Source organism: Mus musculus, chromosome 4, assembly GCF_000001635.26.
Source record: "Mus musculus strain C57BL/6J chromosome 4, GRCm38.p6 C57BL/6J".
Classification (NCBI taxonomy): domain Eukaryota; kingdom Metazoa; phylum Chordata; class Mammalia; order Rodentia; family Muridae; genus Mus; species Mus musculus.
The window spans coordinates 154,645,143-154,669,259 of record NC_000070.6 but is presented as its reverse complement, the minus strand read 5'-3'; the positions used below and the strand labels follow the sequence as shown (position 1 = coordinate 154,669,259).

Below are 24,117 nucleotides of genomic sequence, written 5' to 3'. Positions count from 1 at the left end.
CAAGCATGCAGGACACTTTCACCAATGTGTCCTCAAGCCCTGGTTGAGCCTGTAGTCTGAGGACATGCAGCCTCTGTAGGAGCCTCCCGCTAAGGATATTGCTTAGCATTGCAGAGGATATTGATGCCTGGTTCATGCCTGACCTGGCCTCTGTGCGTTACTATGAGAGCCTGCAGGTGCCTGGCCCATCTCATGGTCTTGGTGAGCATAGAGGCTGGGAGGGTTATGAGCAGCAATAGAGCTGATGTTAAACATGGCTTACCGAAGAGTGAAGATCTCTCTCTGATCCATCTGACCTCAGTCTCGGATGGTTTCCTCTGGGGGTCCTTGACCACCAAAGTTTCACTAAGACTCCTGTAAGGTTCAGCGGGACTCAGAAAACCGCATCTTTAGAGTATGTCCACACTGCCAATTCATAACATGTTTGCTACACATGGCACACGTCTACTACACGTCTTCATGTGAGTCCTTGGCCCACTTCTACATTGTGTCTAGATCATGTGTCTGAATGACAAAGCCTTGTGATAGTTTTTCTTACTAATGCCTACTGATGGGTCAGCATTAAGATCCCAGGCTCTAGAAAGGATGTGACACCAGGAAGTGATACTCTGGAAGAATTTCCTGAAAGGAAGAAGAATCTAGCTTACCTGTATCTGCACACGATGCGGAGGGCGGGAGGGGGGGGACAGCTTATGAACCCACCTTTCCAAGGTTCCCTTCATCATCAGGGAAAAGGGAAACTGTGTCCAGGCTCAGCCCCCAAGTTGAGTGCCAGGTCTCAGAGCTAGCATGTGCCTCTGTGTGTGTGAGGCCATAGTAGGTGGCTCCTCCCAGACACCTCCCCAGTCTCCTCCTTAGCCTCAGCCCTTGTATAGCAGTTTCTGAACATCGTATGCCTTGACTGTCCTGTGGGCCTACACACACACGTGTTACAAATTCCAGAGGGGTCACCTCTGCATGAGCTGATCTTGAACTAGGAATTGCTCTTGGGTGCTTTATGGTGTGTAGGGGGAGACATTACACAGAGAACCAGCGCCAACTAACAGAGCGAGGAGACATTCTGAGGGCTTCCTGGATGAGTGTGTATTCAAAAAGAGATCTTCTGGGGGTCTGCTAGGTACTGCCCTTGAACCAGGGAAGTGAGATGTTCTCCTTTTACAAGGCAGGGCTCTCAGGCTCCTCCATTCTTAAATGAGACCTCTGAGGTGAGGCCCCTAGGCTTATCAACATCACCCAGGGCTTTCTCTGCTTACTACCTCACCCTTGAGAGGACACTGGTGTATAGAGCCACACTGCAGGACTCTGACACCCACTAAGGACAATTGTTACTTCACTGGATTGTTACATACTGGGCAACCACCCTTGAAAAGGCCTCTCAGGTCTGAGGCTCCTGAGAGGAAAGCAGACCACCTCGGAGGATGGAGGGTTCCCGGGCACTGGGGTGGGTTTGCTAGCTGTGCCTGGGAGGCCTCCAGGAACCCTGGAATCCTGTGAACTTCCAGGGCAACCTATTGTGACACGAACTGGTCCAAGAAAACTCACCTGGCTGTATTTTGTGTCACCAGAAGGGATTGCCGCAGACATGTTTAACCCACTGGTACTAGATTCTCCTTCTGTGATTTTTGACAACGGATCTGGACTCTGTAAGGCAGGACTGTCTGGGGAGATTGGGCCCCGTCATGTCACCAGCTCTGTCGTGGGGTACCCGAAGTTCAAGGCGCCCCCCACGGGAGCTAGTCAGAAGAAGTACTTTGTCGGGGAAGAAGCCCTGTACAAACAGGAGGCCTTGAGCCTGCACTACCCCATTGACCGGGGTCTGGTCACGAGCTGGGACGATGTGGAGAAACTCTGGAGACATCTCTTCGAATGGGAACTGGGTGTGAAGCCCTGCGAACGACCCGTGCTCGTGACGGAACCCTCCCTGAACCCCAGGGAGAATCGCGAGAAGACGGCAGAGATGATGTTTGAGACCTTCGAGGTACCTGCCTTCTACCTGTCAGACCAGGCAGTGCTGGCGCTCTACTCCTCTGCCTGTGTCACAGGCCTGGTGGTGGACAGTGGGGATGGGGTCACCTGCACTGTCCCCATCTATGAAGGTTACTCCCTGCCTCACGCAGTCAGCAAGCTTTACGTGGCCGGCAAAGACATCACAGAGCTCCTCACCCGGCTGCTGCTGGCCAGTGGACGAGCCTTTCCATGCCCACTGGAAAAGGCCCTGGCGGATGACATCAAGGAGAAGCTGTGCTATGTGGCCCTGGAGCCTGAGGAGGAGCTGTCTCGGCGGGCAGAAGATGTCTTGAGAGAGTACAAACTGCCCGACGGGAATGTCATTTACATCGGAGACCAGCTGTACCAGGCTCCTGAGGTCCTGTTCTCACCAGACCAGTTGGGCACCCATGGTCCAGGGCTGGCACAGATGGCATCTAACAGCATAACCAAGTGTGATGCTGACATACAGAAGACACTCTTTGGGGAGATTGTCTTGTCGGGGGGAAGCACGCTGTTTCAGGGGCTGGATGACAGGCTCCTGAAAGAACTGGAACAGCTGGCTTCCAAGGGGGTCCCCATCAAAATCACAGCGCCGCCCGACCGCTGGTTCTCTACGTGGATCGGGGCCTCCATTGTCACGTCTCTGAGCAGCTTTAAGCAGATGTGGATCACTGCTGCAGACTTCAAAGAGTTTGGAGTGTCCGTGGTCCAGAGGCGGTGCTTCTGAAGGGCTGCACAGTCCCAGTAGCTGCAGTGTCCCTTGCAAGGGACACCCATGGGAAGAGAGCCTCTCCCATGGCCTTTAGCACCACATTTAATTAAAGATGAATAGTGATACACTTGACCGTGGCAGACTCCATTCTTTCTCTGATATAGCAGGGCTTTTGAGTTTGAGTGTATGCTTGTCTATGTGTGCATCTGTGTGTGTGCCTGTATGTGTGTGTGCATGTTTGTGTGTCTGAGTTTGTGTGTGTGTGTGAGATCGCGTGTACATGTTACATCTGTGTGTGCGTGCAACTGGTGTGTGCACGTGTCTGTGTGTGTGTCTGTGTGACCTCAGCTATCCTTCCTCAGAAGAATCCATACCTTGTCCTCTGACACAAGAGTCTCTCACTAGGATGTGGTGTCCTGTTTCCACTTGCCAGCATGGTGTGGCAAGTACTTTACTAAGCCATTTCTCCAGGATCCTAGCAGAATCTCTGTAGGATCCCTCACCCCTGAGCTTTTTTTTGAGAGATCCCTGAGCCATAGGCCAAAGGTTCTACTCAGGAGCCCTGGAGAATCTGCATCTTAGGGGTCTCAGGTAGGACTGAGAGCTGATCTCCTGAGAGACTCGGAGGTCCAGACTCATGGTGGAGACTAGGCAAAGTTGAAGCAAGAAGATCCAGCCAAGGTGTCCCCCATGGGCCATCACACAGCACAGCTACCACCTGAATGCTACTGTTGAATTGCTTGTCTCAAGATGCTCTGGGTTGCTAAGGCTGGGGCCAGTTCTCCCGCTGCTACCTCCACGCTATCCTGAGATCCCAGCACTCCATGCAAGTTCAGAAGGACAAGACAGGTCCGGTGGCCCCACCACCTCACCCAGGTAGGGCTGGGTTCCAGGACTGCAGATGCCAGTTGATAACTGTCATGAGTGGTGTCTGCCAGAGGCTGTGCAGGAACACAGCAGGAAAACATGGCAACATACAGAGAACATAAAACCTATGGCCACCAGAGCCTCTGGAAGGAACATACCAGACTGCTTAACTTTAGGCTTCTCACGAGGGGCTGGGGTGGGGAGGAAATTCTCCCATGGTGAAGCTGCCTGATTGTGGTCCCTTGTTATAGCAGCTAGGGTGGCTCTCCCTTAAGAACTATTCTCTATTCCCAGCGACCTCATTCTCTCAGGATACCCACGCTAAGAAGCCTGGCTCATGTGCTCACTCACCCATTCACATATCCATTCATTCATACATTCATCCACGAATCCGTCACCTCGTTCACCCACTCATTTCTTCACTTGCATCCTCATCTCACCAGCACTCGAAGGAAGCCGACCGACCAGCCCAAAGCACGGGTGTGTATGCTGCAGGCCCCCGGGGGCAGAAGAGGCTTTAGAAGGCAGGGAGAAGTAACCTAAGAGGCCAGTAAGCGAGGCCGGCTGACCATAGTGGTGACTGATAGAGTAAGACTCGAGAAGCACAGAGTAGGAATCCCGCATCCCTCAGCTGGTCCCCAGCTTTTTTTTTTTTTTTTCTGTGTAGTGCGGGTGCACCCGGGGGGTTTCAGACTCTGCACACCTGTCAGGACCAGATGCTGTCCAGATGTGTGCTGTGAGAACCTAAGAGCCCCAGGTGTAAAGTTCTCCTGGCCCTGGGCCCTGGCCTCCTATGAAGTTTTAGTATCCCATTGGGGATGCTCCCAGGGGCAGAGGAGAGAGAGAGAGAGAGAGAGAGAGAGAGAGAGAGAGAGAGAGAGAGAGAGAGAGACAGAGAGACACAGAGAGAGAGACAGAGAGAGACAGAGAGACAGAGAGGGAGGGAGGGAGGGAGAGGGAAGGAGGGAGGGAGGGAGGGAGGGAGGGAGAGAGAGAGAGAGAGAGAGAGAGAGAGAGAGAGAGAGAGAGAGAACCTGCCAGGGTATGAGCCTGAGAAGCTAGTTATTCGTGTCTCTCTGGATAGAACTGGAGCTAGAATGAGACCAGGCTCTGATGCTCACCTTGAGTCACAGGGTAGGGAAGAACCTCTGGCTCTAAATGCATACCGGTACCCCTCCCCAGCTCCTTTTCCTCCTGGACAGCTGGGCAGAAGAGGACTCTTTGGGGCTTTCCAGGATCCTAGTCTCTGTGCTAGTACAGGAGTCAATGGACCTAACTCACAGCCCATCTAATTCCTCACAAGGGAGATGCTTAAGAGTTCAGGTAGATGCTTGACAATCCAACAGAGGAAAATCAGAGAGGGGGTTGCTGGGAAGCCAGGCCATGTTGATGGCCCAGTATACCGGGGGCCAGGACCTCTTCCCAGGGCTGTCCCTCCTAGGTACCCTTGCAGATTCCATGCTAACTCAGAGGTGGCTTCCATCCTTTCCAAGATGTAGGACAGGGCTATTCCCAGGTGGGCCTGGCTGCAGGAGGAACCATGGCCCTGGGGGCCAGGGCTTCCTGTTCTTCTCCAGCATGATTATTTATAGATGGCTGGCAGTCTAGAGGGAATGGGAGGCTACACGTGGATGGGCTGAATCCTTGGGTGCTGAGCTTGCTGGTCGGTGCTCTCCTACGTGGGAGTATGGGCAGGTTTCCTGGACCTCTGTGTGTGATGGAAAACTAGGGTCTATCCCCTAAATGAGTCAGCAACATGGTGCCTCCCCCACCCCAAACAGCATCCTGTGCCTTCTTTGTTCAGAGACAGAACCTGAGCAATAGGACGATTCCCAGACTCCGGAGGCAGAGACCCAACAGCTCAGCTGGCGGGAGACATCCTCTCACCTGGCCCTAGGTGAGAAATTAAAGCCCATTCCAATCTTGTTTTATCATAGGTAGAAACCTCTACAGCCCAGGACACTGGCTACCAGGGACCCTGCAGTTAGTTCCCTCTGTGCCAGGTCCTGCCTAGCTGTGTGCCTGGCTGTCACCAGGCCACTTGTATAAAACCGCTTTAATCCCTCCCCCTTCCCAGTTTTCATTTTTTCTACAGATGCCCATGGTTTCAAACGTGTGTGGTGCTTCAGGGCACTGTCATCAGATAACAATACCCCAGCAGAGGAAACAATGTGAGTATTGTCATGGCTGGCCTTGGCTCTGGGCAGAAGAAACGTAAGAGTCCTCGGTTATCGGTTATCGCACCCATGGGGAGCAGGGCTGGGCTCCAGCTCACTCGAAGACATAATAATTTTCTCCCATTATTCAAATCTCCTATTTCTCCGGCTCCACCTTTTGGCGACAGCTGTTGGGCTGTGAGGGCCCTGCACACTGGGACATCTTCACACCTGGGCCAGCTGGGCCATGTCCAGGGGCCCATTGGCATGAGGGAGCCAGTTGCTGCTCCCAAAGTTCCTTCAGGGGCCCAGGCAGCAGCAAGGGCACCCTGCAGGCCATTTCCTGAATCTGGCCCCTCCACAACACTGCTGTCTCTTGACCCAGGGCCCACAGTGCTCTGGCAGAGCCAAGGATGACGCGGAGGCTGGGAAGAGATGTGATCAGTGGGTGGAGGCAGCCCCTCGCCCGCCTACACCCACAAGAGCCAACTCTGGCCAGAGGTGGCTGCTCTTGGCTCCTGGAAGCCAAGGCACCGTGTGGCACTGCCAGCTGCTACAGGGTCAAGAGGCCCAAGAGACCCTACCCCTAGCCCGGTGGGGCCGGGTACCTCCCAGGGAGGCTGCTCCACCCAAGGAAGGCTGCCCAGGCCTTGTCGCAAGGAGGGAGCCAGTGTAAGCGGATACCTCACCATTATGCAACCCGGGGTCTGTGAGGATGGGCTGCCTGAGCTGGGCCAGCCAAAACAAGCACCATCCCGGCTCCAGAGTGTGAAATCCTCAGTCCCAATTAGAGGGGGGAGAGTGGGTGAGGGCTGGACACCAATTGCAGAGTCTTCCTTGGACGGGCAGCCTGCTGGGAGGTCTGGCCCATTCTTGCAGTCAGCCTGGCCCTGCAGCCACCCCAGCGCCTCAGGGAAGGCAGGAGGTCTCTTCCAGAGTCTTCTCCTCTTTCCCCTAGTTAGAGAGGGACATTTCACACACAAACCCTGTGCGTGGTGTGGAGGGGGAGGTGACAGCAATGCTTTCTGCTCCCTTTCTCTGCGCTAGGATTGAATGGTGGGTGACGTACTGTGCCTGGCAGTGGGTGTCAGTGATTCCCACAGGGGCCATCTCATTCCAGGTGCTGACAACATGGTTATCACTGGAGAGTTATCATGCAGAGGTGACACAAATGTGAGCCAAGAAAGCAAGACTATGCTTGTTGCGATAGCTCAGGGTATCCTCAAACCGGTCGGGGCTGAGAGCATTGTGAATACCCTGTTGCATGAGGAATGGAGGGCCCAGAGGATGTACTCAAGTTGCCGTTAGGAGCTTGCTTGCCTTTAGAGTGAGAGACTTCTGGGAAACTCTGTGGGGGAGGGGGGTGGAGAGGAGGGAGGGGGTAGACAAAGGAAGAGTGGTGTCCTTGGTGGGACCCTGTTAGAAAAGAGGATGCCAATCATCTCCAGGTACCATCCATGGTCAGCAAGAGGTGGCAGCCACAGGTGAAGGGTGCTGTGTGACAAAACCTTTCCGGGGAAGACCCTCACCTGCCTACTTGACTCAGATGAGTAACCTATAAGAGAACAATGTGAAGCGATCACCAAACTCCAACTTGGTGAGCCATGGGGTTTTTATGGGGTGGAAGGAGGGTTACTTTCAGGAACATAGAGACTGAGGGGTTACATACTGGAGCAGAAAATGACTCAAAGACAGCTATACTACCAGAGCCCACCCTAGCTTAGGTGACAGACCACAAAAGCTGGAACATGGAGAGCACTGCACAGCCTGTAGACAGCTCAACAGGTTGAAGGGTGTTTTTTCCAAGTGATTCAGTTGGTCTAACGTTCTCCTTAGGCAGATGAACTGGCTTTTGCTTCTTCCAGGCAGCTGGTTTGGTCTTGAGTCTCCTTAGCAGCTTTGCTCTTTTTGTCTGAGGGTGACTCTCAGCAGGAAGGGGCCTAGAGAGTCTAGTCAGTTTCAGGGACTTCCTGACGCTCCTTTGAGTTGTTTACCTTCCTGTTTAAGGCGTTTCCCTGTAGGATAAAATGTTTCAATCTCAGAGAAAACTGTTACACAACTAAGATGGGGGTGGGGCATATCCCTGATGGCCTTGACTGCAGAGGAGAGTCTTAAAGGCCATTCATACACGTCAGGCAGAGGTTGATGGGCAGACAGAAGCAGCTTTGTGGGAGGCCGCAGCCCGAGCCGGGAGTGAGAAGATCTATTAGGGGTGGGGTGAGTGTCTCCATCTAGCAGGAGCAGGGGCAGCCTTTTATCTTACAGGAGCTCAGAGACTGTTTCCTATAAAACTCATCCCCAGGAACATAAATCAGAGAAGAGGAAGTGGGGCTCTATAAAAGCCAGGAATATCAGCTCTAGCCAGAGTATGTAGAGGGTAAGGAGAATAGATAGAAAATCCTGTGCTTGGGACAGGCTCATCTTGGGAATAGCTAACTAAAGACAGCCTGCTCTGCAATCTCCGTCCTCCCCCGCCCCCCTCCCCCACCCCACCCCACCCCAAACTCTGTGCCTGAGTGTTCCTGCCTAGAACCAGGGAATGGCCAGAGAAATCTGGCCATGACAGCATGTGGCTCAGAAGCCCTCGGCTGAAAGCTGTAAGGGAACCATGCCAGGCCGGTAAGGAAAGATGGCACCTCCAAACCAACTGATCTTTCAGGGGTCTTCTCTGAGCCTGGGTAAAGGCACTATAATTTCCAGGTTAAAAGCTGTTCACAAGAGGAGGTGGATCCAAGTCATCTGCTTGGCTCTTGAGCACAGCCACCAGGGGCAGGGTGGCCAGAGCAGGGTGCTCCCTTCAGAAACTTTACAATCTTACCCAAAGCCCCTGCTGCTCAGGATGTGTGTGTGTGTGTGTGTGTGTGTGTGTGTGTGTGTGTGTGTTCTTATATGTAGTAGAGGCACACACTGCTCCAGTTCTCTTCCAGCAGAAAGAGGGCCATCCTAAGCCATCCTAGGTGGTCTTCGTCTCCCTGCTCTGTGTCCCCCAAAGCTCCCTGTGACTGGAGGACTTTGACCATCAGCAGACCCCGAATCTATCCATCAGGCCAAGACATAGCCCAGTCTATACATTTCAGCCTTTTCTAAGCCAGACGCCAGGGAAGAGTTTGGGGGCATTAAAGGCAAAGCTGGAGATGAGACTAGAAACAAGGCTGGTGAGCTTAGGAGACATGAGGAGCTTCTGGGATAATGTTGACTCCAGCATAGTCTGGCCCACTGCAGGTCCTGAGGCAATGGGCCCTTATGGTAGTGACCTTCACAGATTAAGAGCCCTGGGCCTCTGTCCAACCACTCATAGAAGCATTCACTCACAATTCCTTGGCTCAGAGGATAAATCCATTCTCCTTGCTTCTCTCAGGGGGCACATCCCTGCTGGGACAGCACTGTCATAGGATCTGTGAACCCTTGCTGAGGGTGCTCAAAAGCCTGAGCTGTCAGACTCCAGGCCTCCTTCTCTACTGTCCCCCTGAAGAGGTAAATGCACCATTCAGATCCAGTCAGCAGCCTGCTCTACCCTCCACCCCCAGGCCAGGCTGTTTACAGAACAGGAGCCCCTTGCTTCTCCTTTGATGGTATGGGCGGTGAGGTAGGAATGTAGTGGGTAGGTCAGGAGGGAGACAGTGCTGAGAATTCAGATTCAGCAGACAAAGGGTTTTACCCTTCACCGAAGCACATGCCAAGGATAAACTGACCATACCTCCACCTCAGTGACCCCTGTGGGGTATGTGGCAGGCCCTCTCTGTCCCTTCCCCTGACTATGTTCCGTGTGACTCGGGCATCTTTCCAGGAGACAGGTGGGCTTTTTGGAGAGAATAGTGGTAAGGCTGAATTCCATGTGACCCAAGTCACACAGGCCCGCTTCAGCTCTGTCTCTGCCCTCAGCTGTCCATGCGGCCATCACATCTCCTGTCCTCAGAGAAGACCAGATATCTTCACTCCCTCTCCTTGGAAGATGCCCCGAGTCCTGTTGGCCAGCCTGTAGGCTCTTCTGCTCCTGCAGCTCCAGGGCCCCAGCTCAAGCTCTGCCCATGAGCAGAGGAGATAAATGTTTATGGCTACATTTTATTTATTGTTTGCCATTTACTTCTTTATTTTTGTACTTTGAATGCTTAGGTAAATGTGGTGTCATCAAGCAACATCCCAGCCACAGCCTTTGTTTGTTTGTTTGCTTGCTTGCTTGTTTGTTTTAAAGAGACCACACTGCTCTCGGCTCACCTGAACCCCCAGGGAGCTGGACGTGCAGTTCCCAGGCGTTGAGGAGTTCAGAGTGATGAAAGGTGGCACCCACGTGTTGAATCAAACAGTGGTTTTGCCATTGCTGGGAAGATCTTTAAAAACATGATCAACACTCGAGTCAGTAGTCTTTGAGGAAAGCAGGGGCTCCTCTGCACTGTGGGTGGCCTCCTAACGTCAGCTGAAGGCCTCATGGGAAATGACAGAGGCCTCTCAAGAAGGAGAGATTGTCCCTTCTGACTCCAGACTGCAACCTCAGCTCTTCCGGGATTTCCATACCAGCACACCTGCCAGGGCTGCAGTCACAGGAGCCAGCTGCTTGAAATAAATCGTGCCATTCACCTGTGCAAACAGACGCATGAATGCTCAGAGTGTATACAGATTACAGCATACATATACAGACACGGAGCTGTGCATTCATGAATACACTCGCACACGCATACATGAATATATAAACTATTACACAAACATGCATGAGAATATCCAGACTATTTCACACATACAATATATACCCAGCATACAGCATACACACAGAGTTAGGCACAGAAAAATGCACCTGTGAACACACATGTACCAGAATATAGAACACGCATAAACATGAGCATATGCAAACCATAACATACACACATCCACAGAGGCACACAGGCATGTATGAACACATTTGTATACTTGTGCATATACATATACAACAATGTATATATACAGGCACATACATATGTAATAAATATGTATTGTATATATGTATAACAATATATATGCATACATACAGACACACACACATATATATAATACATGAGTATTTGAAGACTACAGCACACACATGTGCATAAATGAATAAATAGCATACATTCAATTGACTTTTTTTTTTCCTGGAAACCGGATTGGCTTTGATTTTTTGTATTTTTTTTATTTTTTATTTTTTTTTGAGGAAGAGTCTCATTGCAGTCTTTCTGTTTCAGCCTCCTAAATGCTGAGCTTATGGGTATGAGCAACCAAGTCTGGCTCCAGCTAGATTTTCTGAAACCTGGTAAAGAAGCAGTGGTAGTCAACCTTTCAAGAATACAAATAAAATTTTAATCCTTGCAACAAAACCTCAGCAAAGCCCAGACTTGGAAATCAATCCCAGGTTACCAACAGGACTCGGGTTTCAGGACCTGCTGTGAACCCCCATGTGGCTAGCTAAGCAGTTTAGAGACTCCATCAACTGCCAGATCTTGGTGTCTGGAATGGGTTGTGACTGGCTGTATGGCTGAGAGGTACGTGGAAGCAGCTCCCGAGCTGGCGTTCTGGTCATTCCCTGCTTCTTGGGGTGCTCTAGAAGTGCCAGGGTTCAGCGTGTTTTGTAGACTGGAGAAACATATCAGCTCCAGGCTGATATGCATATATACAAACACCCATACGTTGCATTCCCGCATGGGCTGGCAAGAGAGCACGCTCATTAGTGAGCACACAGGTACAATACATACATGTCAGCACCCAGAGTTATTTTAAAACAATAGCTCTGTGCTCGTTAGCCCTACCTCTACCTGGCCCCACAATGACCATTCCATAGCTGTAAAAATTAGTTCTAGTTCAAACTCAATCTTGCAGCAGGAACTCCTAAACATGGTAAGGTGGAGAGATGGGTAAGATGGGGGACCTCCCAGAGCCTGGAGGCTTCTTGGATAGTGATGTGTTAAGCCTTGGGCTCTGCTCCATTCCCACTGGACAGCATGTCTTCAGAATGCGTGCCCTCCGCTGCCTTTGTCCCCAGATCCTCAGAATGGTGACCTTAAGAAATGGGCTGAAGCCAGGCAGTGGTGGCACATGCCTTTAATCCCAGCACTTGGGAGGCAGAGGCAGGTGGATTTCTGAGTTTGAGGCCAGCCTGGTCTACAAAGTGAGTTTCAGGACAGCCAGGGCTATACAGAGAAACCCTGTCTTGAAAAACCAAAAAATAAAAAAAAAATAAAGAAAATAAAGAAATGGGCTGAAATATCAGGGTTCAGACCCCATTGGCTGTGTATTCTGTATTTGATGCCTGGTCACATATGGAGACAGCAGAATGTTAGAGTTGTCTATTCTTCTGACATGTGGGTCATCACGCCATCAGGGTGAGCCTCTAGTTTCTTGGTCTAGTTCCTCTGGAAAGAGTGAAGAATATTCTGGACCCTCTTCTTTCCCAAAGGGCTCTCTTTTTTTCTTTAGCAGGCTGCACAGAGACAGTCCAGTTGAGGGATTTGGGGAGCACAGGCTGCTCCTGGCCTGACTCCGCCCAGACTCCATCCTGAGCCATAAGCATCCAGGACCTGCACTTTTCTCATATCCAAGGCTCTCTGCTGTTTTGAGGTCAAAGGACTCACTCCAGGGACTACCTATGCAGATGGTGCCAAGAGAATCAGTCCACTCTCGCAGGAGACAGACAATGTGGTACTAATACAGACTCTATGGATGGCCCCCTCCCTTTCCCCTTCTAGTCAGTCCCTCTCTGCTCCAGACCTTAACAGAGCTAGAGTCTGAATAACTTCAGTGTTTCTACTGGGACTTCATGAAGCCAAAGCCATTTCTTCCATCAGGGTTACACAATCAATTTTAATTTCACTGTCTCCCCATTGTGGGACGAGTGAGACCTTCTACCCCTTGGCCACAGACAGAGACATTATGCAGGATAAAGCCATGGAGAAGATAAAGAGGCCTCATCTAGGAGGGTGCTGGAGACAGGGCTTCCTGCTGAGAGAGGCTGCCTGAAAGAGCTGGGCAATGGGTCTGTTCTTCCCCCGGGAAGCTGCTGCTCAAGATGCTTTCGAGACACTTGGGGATGTTCAGAGGTCGGAGTTCAGAGGGTCACTGGAAAATACGGCTAGGCAGTGGGGCCTGTGCAGCTGTGAGGCCCCACGGAAGCAGCCCGTCTTCTCAGTGGCTGCCCTCACTCTGGACAAGGATCTCTCTCTGGGTAGCCTGGCTAGACTCTGAGTGGGCATCAGACAAAGTAAAGTTCTGGCTGTGACCTCAGGGACCACTCGTGAGTGCAGAGAGGTCATGGCTGCCTGTTGTGGTGGGAAATATTTAAAAAAAAAAAAAAAAGTCTCATTCCTGCTCTTGGGTTGGCAACTCTCTGCCTCAGTGGCCTGGCTGGCCATGCACTGGTGGGCAATGGGCAACCTGTTTTTATCTCGTGGAGACTCTGACTCAGAGCTCCAAAATCTCTCCACTCAGTGCCCTAAATTCCCACTGGCGGGTCACTACCACACCAACCCCATGCTTCAAAACCCCCACGGCCTTTACGGTGTATATCTGGCAAACCTACGCTTTGCTGCCATACCTTTCTCTCTTGAACCCAGACAAGTTGCGTGAAAGAAAACACAACACAAACTTACACGATCGCTGGGCACAACTAAAATCGTAATCTTGTAAGCCTTATTAAATCTAAACCCTCCATTGAAACCGGGCCACACTAGTAATTTTATCTTGTCCTCACGCGATCTATCCCCCAATCAAAAGGACCTAACTCTTTCCTTCTTCCTCTCTTCCTCTGTCCAACCTGGAAGTCCCGCCTACTTGCCCAGTGATTGGCTCCTTTATTCATAAGGGGATTGGTTCACAAGAAGTCACCTGAGTATGATTCATTCCTTGTTCAAACCCGTCTCGGGAGAGATGAATTAACATCAAAATACAAACAACGCCAGGCCTATCCACAACACTGTGTGGAGTGACAAGGTGGCCCACAATGTGGGGCTCAGCAGGACCAGTTCTGAGGACCATTCTCAAGATGGGGAAGACGGTAGTGAGGCAACCTTGGCTTTTCACCAGTGGGAACCCTGCTAAGTGGTTTAACAAGTGCTATGATTTCAGAATGGGTTTTCTTTTGAGTGCCTGGTAAAGCCTGGCCCCAGGATGGTAGTCTGGACTGGACTGACATGCTGGAATGGACCCCTCAGGGGTGGCTGGACAAAGGTGAAGGCCTTTCCCAAGAAAGCGAGCTCTGCTGAGAACTGAGTTCACACCAGTGAGGGCAGCTGCCGGGAGAGGCTGCCAGTCCCCTGGTCCGTCTCCTCTGCAAGCTCTACTTACCCTGCCTCCTGCCAGAGGTCGGAGCAGCATGGCTGCTTGCCAGAAGCTGGACCAGTTCTCAGAGTCCCAGCTGCCAAAACCGGAAGCCAAACGAGCCTCTATGTCCACGGTCACTCAGTCTTGGGATTTCTACTCCAGTCACAGGAAACACACCAAGATGGTGGAACTGGCCTTGGACCTGAGACGAGTGGCTGATGGCTGATCCTCATTGTCTGTTTGCCTACATTTGGGAATCACCTAGGAGACTGAAGCTTTTTGGAGAGGATTAAGGGTGGGGGAAGACCCACCTGTGAACTGTGGTCCCGAGGAGAGCCAGACAAGCTCTGGAATTTGTCTGCTTTCTCTGCTCCCTGATCCGCTGAGATATGAACAAGCAGCCCTCTGTTCCTGATGCCACAGCCGCACGTCTCGCACTTCCGTGCTTCCTTTATGGAATGGATAACACCCTCGAATCATGAGCCAAAGTAAGTCATTTCCAATCACAGCAACCAGAAAAGCGGCTGATGCAAACCCCAGCTGAATGGCCCTTCGTGGTGCTCCATTGAGGCCGCCCACCCCTAGCCAACCATTCCTCCTATAAATCTTATGAGAAGCCTGAGTCCTGTCACAGGGCAGCAAGGAACCACCAGTGTGTTTGTCTCACTGGATACCCTAAGCTGGGAAACTGTCAGCTCTCCCCAGGTCTAGCCTCAGCTCAGGTACCTGAAGCCATTCCATCACAGTGTCCTGCTGCTGCTGCAGGGTTGCCCCCTGTGTGACATCTTCTGGTGCTGGTCTTTCACTTAAGTGGCCTGCAGGAGGGACCTGAGGGTAGTGAGATCTCCCCTCAACTCCCAGCTGCTCAAGTATCACCACTGTGAAGAGCTTCGGCTTCTTCCTTGGAGATCCAGAGGCAACAGCAGTGCCTCCCTCCACTCAGACCAGAGTCAATGGATGCTGCAGTGGGATTGGAGACATGGCCACCCATCATTATCACCATCCTGTGCTAGCCTGAGCATGTCAGGGAGAGAAACACAGCCCTTGTTCGCTCAGAGTCTAGCCAGGGCGGTGACAACAGGCTCACTTGAATCAATGGCCCCACTGAGAGATGTCACATGGGGAGGATAAGGGTTATTGAAGCCTGTCAGTAGAAACTTTAGCTTTGAAATGGACACAGTAGTTAAGAGCACTGACTGTTCTTCTAGAGGTCCTGAGTTCAATTCCAGGCAACCACATGGTGGCTCACAACCATCTGTAATGTGATCTGACGCCCTCTTTTGGTGTGTCTGAAGATAGCTACAGTGTACTCATATACATTAAATAAACAATATTTTAAAGAAAGAGAGAGAGAGAAAAGGAAGGAAGAAAAGAAGGAAGGAAGGAAGAAAGAGGAAGGAAGGAAGGAAGGAAGGAGGTTGAAAGAGAACTTTCTAGATGTCCCTCAGAGACCACTTATCTGGCAGGCCCTTTCCAGCGTCTGTGAATTCCAGATCTGTGTTCTCCACACTCTGAGCTGTCCCTTTCCATGAACAGGACGAAGTGAACATGTCTAAGATTCTTGTCTCAGGAGTTAGTGAATATGTACAATGGGTGTCCACAGTGAAGATCCTTAGACTCCTGGTTTCCTCCAGTGAGGATCTACAGTGGATGTCCATGGCAAAGTCCTTAGTCTCCTGGCTGCCCAAAAGGTCTTGACTCCATTTTGTCTTTTGGATTCACCCTTCTCAATGAATTGAGCTAAGTAAAATGGTTGTCCCATTAAAAACATTGTCTCAGAGCGGTGGTTTCAGCCTCTTAAGAGATTACACTTTCATTTCCTTCCAAGAACACTCAGACATGGCATCCTTCCCCAGGTCCTGACAACTAAGTTGGGCAGGAGAAGCAGGAATGACATAATTAGAGCTGGTTGACACCCTCAAACTCAGCATCCTTCAGGTGACCTTGTTCCGAGCCCCTGACCCATCTCCCTGTGTCTCCTCACTGCCACAGAGAAGTTCCCCTTCTTCATATGCCTCAGACTACCACAGACAGCATCTAAGATCCATGTGCCAAGACAGCAAACCAGTCAAGTTTCAGAGCTCAGCTCTGTGACCTTGGTAAGGGCAAGCTCCTCGTGTGGAAAACACAGACAGTGTGAAAATCTTGTTGAGAGGAAGAAGTCAGCTTAGAGACAGATGACAGGGTGGGCACATGAGAATGAAAGAGCACACTGGTGGCCAGCAGGAGGCAAGTTTCAGCTCCAGCTCCTTCCTTCAGCTGTGGAAGCCACTTCGGGAATCTAGAGTCCCCCTCAGCATACCTTGGAGGAAGCTGAAGTGGCTGGTGTGGGTTCCAGCACGAGGGTAAGACAGGACTGGAATAGGGAGGTAGAGAGGACGGGGTGGGGGGAATATCTTCTCATGGTCTCTGTCCCGCTGAGCTGCAGCTGGGACCAGCTGGTCCTTCTGCTCCTAAACCCTGAGACTGGAGGGGGCATCCCCCTGCTGCAGCCTGGGAATGCTGTGGTGTGGCTGTCAGGCTCTGTGCTTCGGGGAGGTAGCCCTGCCCCTCCCACTGGAAATCTACCAGACAGATGCACTGGCTGGAGGGCATCAGGTTTCCGGAGGAGTCAATGTAGCAGACCACCCAGACACTGGTCAAGTGCATTGGGCAAGTTAACAGGATCTGTGGCCCAGGAGCGACCCATGGGGTGGTCACGGGGAGGGAGGACATGCCCTCCTCCTTTCAGCCTTTCAGGACTCCAGGAATGCCAGATTTTGGGAGGCAAAAGGCACACAGGAGGAGAAAGAGACACAGAGACAGATGGTAATGCTGGGTAATTGAGCGCTTCCAGCCAAGCCTGAGGTGTTGTGTCTGCCCCCTGTGCCCCCACCCCCGTTAGAAAACTAAGGAGTCCAGCTACCTGAGTTCCTCACTCATGGATATGGCTGCCACTCCTCAGCACCTGCCTCTGTCATTTTTCATGATCCCATTCTTCCATTCCTCCTCTGCCTTGGGCAGCCATTCTATGGAATATGTGTATATATTATGTGTATGTATCATTACACACACACACATTCACACACACACACACATACATGATTTCTATGGGCTTATTCAATGTATGTCCTGTGCTATGTGCATGGTATGTGTTGTATGTGTGTATGTACATGTGTGTGTGTGTGTGTGTATATATATATATATGTTTTGTGTATGTATGTATACATGTGTGTATATATGTGTGTATATATATGTGTGTATATGTGTATATATGTGTGTTTGTATATGGAAGTTATACAAACAGCTATGTATATTGTATGTACATATTATATTCTCTGCATACATGTTGTGTGTATACTGTATGCTATGTGTATATGTATTCTGATCATATGTTCTGAGTATGTGTTGTGGGTACATGTATGTTATGTATACTTGTGTTGTATGTATATGTGTTATGTACTTGTGTGCTGGGTGTTCATGTGTTGACCTTTTATATAGATTAGTACTGACCTCATGATGATGATGACCATGATGACAATAATGTTTGTCATTATTTAGAATTTTTGCACAGGTCACATTTCATCTACATAAATAGGCTCTTTGTTTCTTTTAGGGATTTTGAGACAAGGTCTTGCTTATATAGGCTTAACTGGCTTTGAACTCTTAACTGGTGTTAAAGGCACAGGCCTTTATCATTTTTTTAAGATTTATTTATTTTATGTATGTAAGTACAATGTAGCTGTACAGATGATTTTGAGCCCTCATGTGGTTGTTGGAAATAGAATTTTAGGACCTTTGCTCACTCCAGTCAGGTCAACTCCGCTTGCTCAGGCCCAAAGAATTAGTTATTATTATGCATAAGTACACTGTAGCTGACTTCAGACACACCAGAAGAGGGTGGCAGATCTCATTACAGGTGGTTGTGAGCCATCATCTGGTTGCTGGGAATTGAACTCAGGACCTCTGGAAGAGCAGTTAGTGCTCTTCACCGCTGAGCCATCTCTCCAGCCCTCAGCCTGCTTTCTTATAAAACTCAGGACAACTGTAAGTGGGAATGGCCCCGCCTACAATTAGCTGGGGCCTCCCCGACCCATCACTAATTAAGAAAATGCCCTACAGCAGATCTTATGGAGGCATTTCCTCAGCTGAGGTTCCTTCCTTTTGATGACTCTAGCTTGTGTCAAGCTGACATAAAACTAGCCAGCACAGTAGCCTAAACAAAACCCCACAGAATTGGAAAGACATGCTATATTTCAAAGCATGGTACAGCTGGGATAATTTTAATCCCAGCACTCTGGAAGCAGAGGCAGAGGCAGGGGCAGGGGCAGGGGCAGGGGCAGGGGCAGGGGCAGGGGCAGGGGCAGGGGCAGGTGTATAGCCATGAGTATGAGGCTAGCCTGGTCTACAAGCTGCAGGCCAACCAGGGGATCTGATGTCTTCTTCTGACCTGGAAGGGCATGGGGTACATACACATGCAAAGCAGGCAAAACCTTCACACATATTTAATAAATAAATAGCACCTTCAACACATAAATACTAGCCCCGTAAGTTTTCCATTTTGGAAAGATCTTGTTTATGACTACGTTTGTGTGTTTATATGAGTGTGCACCCTGTGTACAAAAGAACCCAGAGAGCTCATCAGATCCCTGGACCTGGAGTTTGCAGTTGGTACACAACCACCCGATGTGGGTGCTGAGAATTGAACCCAGGACCTCAGGACCTCTATCAAGAGCAGCCAGTGTTCTTAACCACTGAGCCATTGCTCCGGCCCCTTAACTTTGTCTTAAAGATGGGCTTTCTGCTGTGCTGTCCTAACTTGCCCCCAACTTCCGGGTGCATGTGACCCCCTTGCCTCTTGAGTAGCTGGGGCCATTGATGTATATTTCAGTCTAAACATAAATACATAAGATTTTTAGAGAAAAACATAGTAGGAAGTTTTGGCTTTGTGTTAGGCAAGGATTTTTTAAAGTGTAACAGAAATGCAAACAATTTGTAAGTGAAAAAAATGTAGGGCGTGATTAAAATGTGGATTCCTTAAAAAAAAAAAAAACCACGGGGGTGGGGGAGTCGGTGCGGAGCAGGGGTGGCTTGGTTGGTACAGGTCCAGAAGATGGGAAACTCTGGGTCTGCCTGCAGCACTGAATAAATCCTGGAGGGGGTGTGTGTACTTGTGATCCTAAACACAAGGAAGTGAGTTATCTTCAGTTACAAACACAGCAGGTTCAAGGCTATCATGGGCTACATGAGACCCTCTTTTAATTGTTTTAAAAAGACATGAGAAAATGTAAAGATGGGCCAGGGTGAAGTTCCATGGTGGAGTAATTGCTTAGCACTTGTGAGACCTGGATTAACTTCCCCAGGACCAGGCTGGTGTGATGACAATCCCCAGGACCCACGCGGTAGAAGGAAAGAATAAGCTCTTAGAAACTGTCTTCCGGCTTCTGCTCGAGCGCATGACATGTGCACACCCACATGTACACATGTTAAATACGAACAATAGAAAGAAAAATTTTAATTCCACAGAATACCAAAAACAATTGAGAGAAAGGGCAAGCGGTACGCAAAGAGAACTTACCTATACTCCACGCATGCGCCTGGTGTGGTAGAGGGGAGGGGAGGGTCCTGCCTAGGATCCTTGATAATCTGTGAGAGCATCACTCAGGCTCCTCAGTCTGAGCAGACCCACATTCTGATGCTGTTCAACACAGTTTCGTCTTAATGAAATCCCACTTTCCAGGCTCCGAGCCTCTCTCCAGAGGCACATACTGGCTACAATCCTAGCTGGGCCCGCTGCCCTGCTCTGAGCTACACTCATTCTCTGGTCAAGCCCCTATCACCATTCTTGGGGCAAACTGAGTAGGGGGATCCCCTATTCCCTCACACCTCCACTGGAACGGTTGGCCAGCTGTGGGTCAGCACAAGGACTCCCGGACACAGAGCCTGTTCTCCAGGCTTCCCGAAGCCACCCATCAGGTGGACCTCCAGAAGAGGCCTTGCTCCTCACTGCTGCCAAGAACTGCACGGAGAGGCAGCTGGGCCAGTGCCTGGGCGCCTTTTGGAAGACATCCACCTTTGAGGCGAAAGGGCGAACGATCCCAGTGTGGTCACGCTGGCAGAGACGGGAAGAGAAATAGCACAGCCTTTATAGGGGAGTCAGCTGAACACTTTACGTTCTTCCCAAATTGACTAAGCCGTTTTCACAACATAAAATGAGCAAAAATGTAATTATTTCAAGGTGTCCTTCACCTCGAACTCACTCAAGGCCCACAGCTGAGGGGTTTTTTTTTTTTTTTAAGAAAAAACCATATATTTAAAGCAAATATTATCGCAAACGACTACTCTGTAATTTGAATTAATTGCTTTGGGTTTTTTCTGGAATAAAATCTTTAAGGCAAACCTATAAAAGCCTTGGAGCCTAGGGCAGCTGTTTCTGCCATGGCTCATTTGCAGGGAGTCCAGCATGACCCAACAGGTGACTGTGTGGGATCACAGGGTTATTTGGATAGAGGCTACAGAGAAGATAGCCCCCAACCCAACCACAGTGTCCCTACCACACCTGGCTGGAATCACAGTGAGCCTCAGAGTGACCCAGACTCTACCCAGGAGGGTCTCAGGAGGGGCCTGCTTCAGCTTTATCATCCTTCTTTTCCTCTGCAGGAAAAGGCTGCTTCAGCTTCCAGAGCTGCTGAATTCATCCATGAGGGTCCCATGTAGGACAGAAGACGCCAGAAGCTTGCTGGGAGAGCACTGTTCCCTGACCTACATGAAAACCTGTAGTGACTGAGCATGAGTTAAAGCAGAAGGAGGGTATTATGACAAGAGGAAGGTCTGGGAGACTCCCCTGTCCCAGGCTCCTCCCTTGAGGTCTCCTGCCCTCCTCAGAATGCCCAGGAAGCAGGAGGCTGGAAGACCGGAGTAGACAGTCACCACAAGGTCCTGGAGGGGCTCTGTCCTCTAGACCCAGATGCAAGAACTTCCGGGGGGGGGGGTGTGGTTATGGGGAGGATCACTCAGGGACCTCTGAGAGCTGTTTCACCAGAATGAGGGTGAAGAAGATTTGGGGTACAGGGCAAAGAAGTTACCTTCCCTCCATGCCTTTGGGTTACATCCCTCTGTGCCGTTGGGTTACATCTCACTTCAGTGTTTCATATTCACAGATGTGCCTGCTCCTTCCCTTGCCTGTGTTGGGGCTGGAGTATCAGGGCTGTGACTCCCTCCTACAGGAACTAGCTGGGTCTGGAATCACAGCTGAAGTCTATATAAGTCCTAGAGAACACAGAGAGCAAGAGAAAAATTGCCCTGGGCTGGAGGATAGAGCACCCTAAACTCAGGATTAATAAAAATGTTCCTGGGAGGAGTGTGGGAGTTGCTATAATCAGCAATTTAGACTGGCAGTATGCTATGAGCATATAAATCCCTAGCTCCCCTTCACTTCCCCATGGAGCAACTAACTGTCTTTCTCTTCTGTTAGCAAAAATCCCAAGGTTTATTCTCCAGAGCTGCAGAGACAGCCAGACTCCTCCAGTGGCTCTCTGGAAGATCCCCTGGGAGACCAAATGAGTTCCTCAAGATGACAGCATTCAGGATCCACCACCCAGTGATGGAGCTCAAATATGGACACAACCAGCCCTGAATCTGAGAGTCAGCCAAGGGGCGACAGACATCTGGCATATGCATGTCCTATACGAGGACAGGAAAGTACCTCAACCCTCAAGTTGCAAAATTCAAGGATGGAGAACATAAAGTGGAAGACCACCAATAGTGTGTTTTAAGAAAATTGCCAAAAGTTAAAGTTTCCTCTGCAGATGGAAAGAGATACCCACTCTAGGACACACGCTCAGGAAAACATGGAAACACCTCAGGCGGAAGATTCTACGCTTTTCCAAGAGAAAAAGCAAGTCACACAAAACCTGAGGCAGTGGAATCTCCCTTGGACTTCTCAGCTCCCCTGAAAGAAAAACAATGCTGGCCAACACTCTAGCTCTGAATGAAAAATTTGTCTCCACACACTAGAATTCTATTCCCAGCTCAACTATCCATCAGCTATTGCTGGGGAAAGATGCCTTCTGACATGTGAAGTCCTAAGAGTTATATCCTAAACTTTTCCTGGGCCAAGTCCTCACCCACTCTGTGTCCTCAGTGCACTCGAAACTTTGTAGCCTACTAGGCAAGTCATGCATTCAGCCTTGCCTTTCCATAAAGATGTGACCTCGAGGAAAACTGGAGGCCCTTCTAATTGGGTCACTGCTGTATTCTTGGGGCCTGTAACTGCATAGCACATAAGTGGTGTGCAATGACTTTTTGCCTCTGTGTATGTTTACCATGGAGGCCAGAGGAGGGCCTTAGATCCCCTAGTTACAGAAGCTTGTGAACCACCATGTGGGTGCAGCAAGTGCTCTTAAGAGCTAAGTCATCTTTCCAGCGCTTGCAGTGACTCTTGAAGAATAAAAGCCACACAGTTCAATCTGTTGGGCACCTGATCTGGGTCAGCGATATTTTCCTGTGTTTCCCCCAATGAACCTCTGCCATCGTCGTCTGGAGGCTGAAGAGACACTTGGTGTATGGCTCACCTGCTCTCAGGCCTAGAACTGCCACCTGCCACACAGGGGACATCACTACTTTCTCAGTTGTTCCTTGCAGCCAAAATCTACATTCTGTCTTGGTAGCTTTGCCTCTTCTGGACATTTTTTTTTTAAATCACACACCATGTGACCTTCAGCGACTGGCTCTATTTAACTCTTCATGGAATTGCCAGGGTTCACACACACTGGGGTCAGGGTTAGGGTTATAATAACACTCTCTTACTTGTGGCTGATTGGTAACCCACAGGGAGTGGGTGGAGGACTTTTTACTCACCCCTTAGAAACAGGTAGAAATGGTGACGGGTGTGTCCTCTCTTGCTTTGAGTTTGGTTAATTACATCCAAAGAAGGGATAGGTTAAATTCAAACCTACACAGTAGAGCCCTCCAGCTGCAGGGGTAGCCGTGAAGAATACACTCACGGGCTCACCCTTTTCCTAAGTGTTGGACCTGGTGTCCGTAGGCTACTCTCCAAACTGTTCCAGGATGCTGGGACCATTCTGTATTTGTGTGGTCACTTTGAAAGCTAAAGCTTTGAACATGAGTGTGGAGTTGTGGAGCTTTTTCCTCTGGGCAGAGTATGGACATAGCTGTCTTGAACCCAGAGCTACTGTGATTACATATTAGAAACCCAGAAACCCTTGCAAGCTTGAACCTACTAACACTCTTTCAAGGTGGGAGGGTACTCAGGACCCGTACCATAAAGGCACCATCACTCCCTTCCCGGGATACAGATGCAGTTAACCAGTGCTCAGAGGGGAAGCTTTTAAGTTGCTTGTGATCCTGCAAGCAACCTTAGCCTTGATTTTGGTGGCTCGAAACCTCTGTAACACTAGTTCTAGGGGTCCGTCCTTAGTGCCATATTTGGGGTGAATAGCATTTGTTCATGTCTGTTGGGGAAAGTTAGAAGAAGAGTTCCTTACATTTGAATGCTGATTTCTCATGGAATTATATTTTAATTAAAAAAAAAAACTCAAATGCTGAATAGTGATTTGTAAGTCACAAGTTTATTAGGGTCACACACTGCAACACTCATCTGGGAAAGTGAACGGTGACAGTTTGAATGGTACAGGCTCGACTTTGTGTAGCCTGTACCATGGCTCACTACAGAATGCCTGCATCACAGGGCCCTCCACAAGGCAGTCATCCCTTCGTCCCCCCACCTCCCCTCAATATGTCTCTCTGGATTTTCTGATTCTGGACATTTTGAACTGTGAGCCACAAGATGTGTGGCCTCTAATGACCAGAGTCATCCATTCACGCTTCGGAGGTCCATCCAATTTGTCTCATGTGGCCACACAGTAGTGCTTTAAGGTACAGCTATCCTGACTTTTCCTCTATCTCTCCATGGCTTCAAAGTCCCTCGGTCATTTCAGCAGGGTTAAGCTTCTGTAGGGGAGCCTTCCCTCGAGGGACCTCATTCTAAAACTCACCAGACCTGAGGGGCTGTGAGCAACAACCAGGAGTGGACCGAGCTCTTGGATGAAGCCCAGCCTTCTTCTTCCTCAACTGCAGAGGAAATAGATGTTCTTGCCATTTAGACCTGGCTCTGCCGGGGTGACCCAAGGCAAC

At 50.0% G+C, this 24,117-nt stretch overlaps 1 protein-coding gene and 1 long non-coding RNA gene across 3 annotated transcripts; both read left to right on the top strand.

Moving 5' to 3' along the window:
* Positions 1-1,392: 1,392 nt before the first annotated feature.
* Positions 1,393-2,832, top strand: Actrt2 (actin-related protein T2). The gene has a single exon (NM_028513.3). It carries the CDS (start codon positions 1,583-1,585, stop codon positions 2,714-2,716), a length of 1,134 nt encoding a protein of 377 aa, NP_082789.1. The 5' UTR covers positions 1,393-1,582; the 3' UTR covers positions 2,717-2,832.
* A 10,685-nt stretch (positions 2,833-13,517) lies between these two features.
* Gm13110 lies at positions 13,518-22,630 on the top strand. 2 transcript variants are annotated; one of them, XR_003955189.1, is made up of 3 exons: positions 13,518-14,471; positions 20,623-20,791; positions 21,437-22,630. It is a non-coding gene; the product is annotated as a predicted gene 13110 (long non-coding RNA). The 2 variants fall into 2 exon arrangements; XR_001784517.2 differs by having other exon boundaries at positions 20,623-22,630.
* The last annotated feature ends 1,487 nt before the right edge of the window (positions 22,631-24,117 follow it).